General features: G+C 29.8%; 1 protein-coding gene across 1 annotated transcript; it reads left to right on the forward strand.

Annotated features, from left to right (window-relative positions):
- The first annotated feature begins 569 nt into the window (after nt 1-569).
- LOC130956288 (probable WRKY transcription factor 13) lies at nt 570-3,025 on the forward strand. Its single transcript, XM_057883328.1, has 3 exons — nt 570-971; nt 1,084-1,338; nt 2,592-3,025. Exons 1-3 carry the CDS (start codon nt 772-774, stop codon nt 2,761-2,763), a joined length of 627 nt encoding a protein of 208 aa, XP_057739311.1. The 5' UTR covers nt 570-771; the 3' UTR covers nt 2,764-3,025.
- Nucleotides 3,026-5,220: the final 2,195 nt, after the last annotated feature.

Here is a 5,220-nt window from a genome sequence, read left to right on the forward strand (position 1 = left end):
TAAAAAAGTGTATATTATATTTATTTCTTAAATGATCATTTAAATAAATAAATTTATTAAGTAAGTTACATATTTTAGCTTTTCAATAAAAAAAACTTAGAAATGGACAATCTTTAGTAATTTTAGCTAGTAATTAACAAATATAAATATTAAATTATCGTTAACAAATATAATTTATTGATTTATATATATATATATAAATTTTGATAAATATAAATATAAACTATATTGATTTATATACATAAATTTTGATAAATATAGATATAAATTATATATTTTATGTGTATAAATTTCTATAAATATAGATACAAATTATAACTGACTAAATAGTGAAATAAAATGATAAATATTTGTTTGTTATATAGTATTGTTGTTTCAATATTTTAAAATTAAGCTCATGTATTTTGCTTACATTTCCTAAGTGTTAGTACTTCGCAATTTCTTTTTTTTTTTTAAGGATTTATTTGCGAGTTAGAAGAAAAAATATATATTTGTAACGTTAAGTTGCAAAATTTGAAAGTACTTGTGTTGTAAAATTCTAACTCTCAAATAATTGGCTACAGGCATGATGTTTATTTGACAAGGGAAAATGTAAATTAAAGAAAGAGAGAAATAAGGAAGATATGGTTGTGGAAAGTAAGAAAGAGGTCCTAGAAATGATAAGGGAAAGTTGGTTGAGGAAGCTAAGGTTATAAGGAGTAGTGAGAAATAGTTTTCCATATTGAAGGTGTGGTGGTGTAAGGAGTAGTGAGAAGATCATCATCTGTAGCCATGTTTGAAGAGCAGGTGATGATTGATGAGATCCCTCCTCCTCTCCAATTCGGATGCCTTGAATCTTTGAACAATAATAACAATAATAAAGCTTTCCTGGGTGCCATAGCTTCTCCACCACCAGATCTCGTCACTTCTTCTTGTTTGGGAGCAGCACACCAACTCCTTTCACTCAACAGATCCACTGCAAATAATTCATGGTATGACAATTCTCAAACATTTCATACACTCTCTCCAATCTCCTGCATGCATGCACAATTATATAAATCTATTTTATTTGTAGTAAGATCTAATTAGAGTTGAATTCGTTAGGGCATGGGGTCAGGTAACAGCAGAAGATTGTGTGATGATGATGAGGGTGGGTAACAAAAGAGGAGGAGATGTTCATAGCCATGTAGGGTTAGGGATTGCAGCGATGAAGATGAAAATGAAGAAGACGAAAGTGAGAAGGAAGGTGAGGGAGCCTAGGTTTTGCTTCAAGACCATGAGTGATGTCGATGTTCTCGACGACGGTTACAAATGGAGAAAGTACGGCCAGAAAGTCGTCAAGAACACACAACACCCCAGGTATACCGCACCCTTTCCAATTTCCACACTTATTTTAATTATTAAAAGTCTTTTATTAGATTCAACAACGAGATGATGATAGCTATGCATCTTCACTCCTCTTCTTAAGACTTTTCCCCCAAAATCCACAAAAACCTAGGATTTCGCGCAGATCGATGAGTATGTAGGGAACCCCTTTCTTCTGTCCTTCAATTTTTATCAAAATAGCTACCGACGTTATCATTTCCTGCTGAATTATGTATAGACTATAGTTCCATACAGCTAATTAAATTAACAATAATGTTTTCAAACGATCCAGCTAAGAAAATATAACAACATGAATGCATTACTAAGCTAGCGGTGTATGAGAGAAGCAAGGGTTAACTCTAATTTGTATCTAAGAATAAAAGATTAGTTACTCAAGTAACCTAATTATAAATTTCTCAATTGTCTTGAGAAGCAAGGGTTAACTAAATTCTACGGAGAGATACCAAGATCGGGGGAAAAAAATAAACAATATTTACGTATTAAAGTGTGCTTGGTATACTACTATACACACACTTTTAAATTTTAGATACAATACGGAAGAGAATTCATACTTTAAGCCGATGCTTTGGTGATGAAATCTCCAATCATAATAGGAAAAGTTTAGTCTCGATTAACACAAAAGTTTGCTCGTCGAGAATTGAGATATACTTTTTGCTACTGTTCATCATATGTGTGTGTTTAACTCACCACGTGTATGTGATTCATGATGTATATATGTTATATTCATCACATTTATATAGAGAAACAATTTTTGTAATTTAATTTTTATGATATAAATATTTTTTTTTCACTTTTTATCATTTACTTTTAATATGAAAAATATACAAGATAATCCACGAAATTAAAATAGTTCATATAATATTTCTCATATATATGTACTTTTGTATTTTTTTATATTAAAAGTCATGAAAAAAATAAAAATTACTTTTTTACTATAAAAATATAAAAAGTATACAAAAATATAAAAATGTTATTTTTCTAATATAAAATACAAAAATCATATATACACACTAAAAATCAATATATCATTAATTTAATTATTATATATTTATATATAAATACATATGTTGTTTAATTTATTTTTAATATATATTTTTTATTTTAATATATATTTTTATAATTAATTGATTTAGTGACTAATTTGTTGTGTACACTTACCATAATTAAATCTGTTATCCGGCCTCGTGATTTAAATGTGTTCTTTACATCTTGATGAATATATATAGAAGCTACTACCGTTGCACAGAAGAAAAGTGTAGAGTGAAGAAACGAGTGGAGCGCTTAGCAGAGGATCCAAGGATGGTTATAACAACGTATGAAGGAAGACATGTTCATTCTCCCTCCAACGACCTCCAAGCATCCGAAACTACTTCTCAACTAACCGATTTCCTATGGTAGTAGTTGTCACCAGATCCAACATCATGTCATCATATTTTACATCTTTATGTATGTACATCAGCATGTACTATATATAATATTCTAGTACGTGTATCTACAAATGATGATGCATCACCAGCCACTTGCAAAAGCCACGCCTTAAATTAATTGTGGCTGTACCTTTTTAGTTCTTTTTAAGTTTCAAGTACCCCATCATGAATGCATTATGTTATACTGAGAATTGGTGTAATCTTATAAACTCTAACAAACCAGCAATATTCTTATAGGGAAAATTTAGGGTTCATCACTTTTATTAAAATTTGATCAACACTTAACCATCAAAAGAAAAGTGAATAATCTTATATTATCAGAAAAAATTTTTACACTATTAAAAATACTAATAATGATTAATTAATAATTACAAATCACAAAATTTACTGACCTTAACATTCCTCATTTCTATAATTTGTCTCATGAAGATGAAATAGTGAATTCATATAATAATATAACGTACCATACTGTGAGAAGCTAAAACAATTGGGGAAATTAAATGGGAACACAGACACAGATCAAAAATAATAATCTCCATACTTTATTTGTTTAATTCGTTTTTCCAAGGAAACATTATTCGTATTCAATGTTAACAACTCTGTATAGCATTATTACAAGGACAAGATGAGTGTCTCCCCATCCCCTCCCCTCTCTGAGTCAAGTATCGTGTCCAAAACATGTAAAATAAGATTGTATTTATTTATGGTACGAGAAAAAATTATTTTTAAAAAATAAGATATAAATAAAAATATTGTATTTAGAGATATTAAATTAATATATTTTATATTTATTTTAAAAGATATAAAAATATTAACGAGATATAATTTATTTTTTTATTATTATTATTATTATTAGTTATAATTATATTTTTTATTTTTATATTTTTTCATAAATTTTTTGCATGAAAAAAAATAAAATAAATTTTTATAATTTGTTTTTTTTTATATTTAGTTTATCAACAAACAAAATATAAAATACTAATTTTTGTGTTTCTATCTTTTATATCTTATTTTTAGTGTCTTGTCTTATTTTGTTCACATAGCTAAATACAGCATAAGATTTCAAAATTACAAAATCGACCATAAATAAAAAAAGACAAACTATATAAATAAATTAAATGGTATCAGATAATATAAATAAATAAATTACTTGTTCACAACTTTTGATAAAAGATTACATTTTAATTCTGATTTATTTCTATATAATTTGTTCAAAATTCCAGCGAATTACAATATAATACATAACCATAGGACCATAAAGCAGTTTTCATGCAAAGAGAAAAAAAAAATATAAACCGTGGGACCCTGAAATAGTTTTTATGCCAAAAGAAATAAAATCTAAATCGTTCAACATTCTAGCGATTTATGAAGATTTAGCAAAAGAGAAATTGTTGCTGGCAGCCACAGTTTATGTTGAAATAGCTATATAAATTTGTTTGACCTAACCATGGATTACTCGTTTTCATCCTTTTCCAAATTCTTACTAGAGAGTTTCTAGAGAAAACGACGCAAGTATCACGTAAAGGTGGGGTCATGCACGAAGCAAATCATCTCTATCGACTAGAAGGCATCGTCTATGTTACTGGAAACATCAATGAGGAGGTTAGTGTAGAAATTTTTACTTGATTTAGAAAATTTCTTGTTAGATTTCACTACAAGAAAAACACTAAGTATCGTCGGATTTACCGTCGGATTTAGCGTCACAGAGTAATGGTAGATTTACTGGAAGTAAAGACGTTGAATTCGTCAGGTTAAATTATTATTGTCGGATTTACATTTCCGACAGTAACTTTGCCGATGATAATTGGAGGAAAAACAAAAAAATAGGCGCGCAAATGTAGGATCATATTTACTGTCGAAAAAATATGTCGGTAAACTCATTTAGTGAAATGCTGCATTTTAATGACCCACAATGGATTACCGTCAGATAAATCTGACGGTAAATTCAATGATAATCTTACCCGAAATTTGAAGCACAAATTCTCTCCCCCTTCATTTTGAATATGTCTCTCTCTTTCTCTACTCATTTTTCTCCCACTCTTTCTGTAAGCCTTCCCTTCCCCGCTGCTTTCTCAGCCCCGCCGTTAGCCCTGCCGCCACCTCCTCAATCCGTCTCTCTCTCCCTTTTCTTCTTCCATTCTCTCTCTAACCCTCTCCCTCCTGTCCTCTGTCAGTCCCGTCGCCGTATCCTCTCTGGCAACCCATCTCCCTCTCACCGCCCACCACTTCTTCCAGCCGCCACCAACAACGTCGACTGATGAGCGGATAATTTGTATGCTTTTTGGCATTGTTTTTAGTATGTTTTCAGTATCTTTTAGTTAGTTTTTAGTATATTTTTATTAGTTTTTAATTAAAATTCACTTTTCTGGACTTTACTATGAGTTTGTGTGTTTTTCTGTGATTTCAGGTATTTTCTGACTGAAATTGA

The sequence above is a fragment of the Arachis stenosperma genome, chromosome 10, assembly GCF_014773155.1.
Source record: "Arachis stenosperma cultivar V10309 chromosome 10, arast.V10309.gnm1.PFL2, whole genome shotgun sequence".
Taxonomy (NCBI): Eukaryota; Viridiplantae; Streptophyta; class Magnoliopsida; order Fabales; family Fabaceae; genus Arachis; species Arachis stenosperma.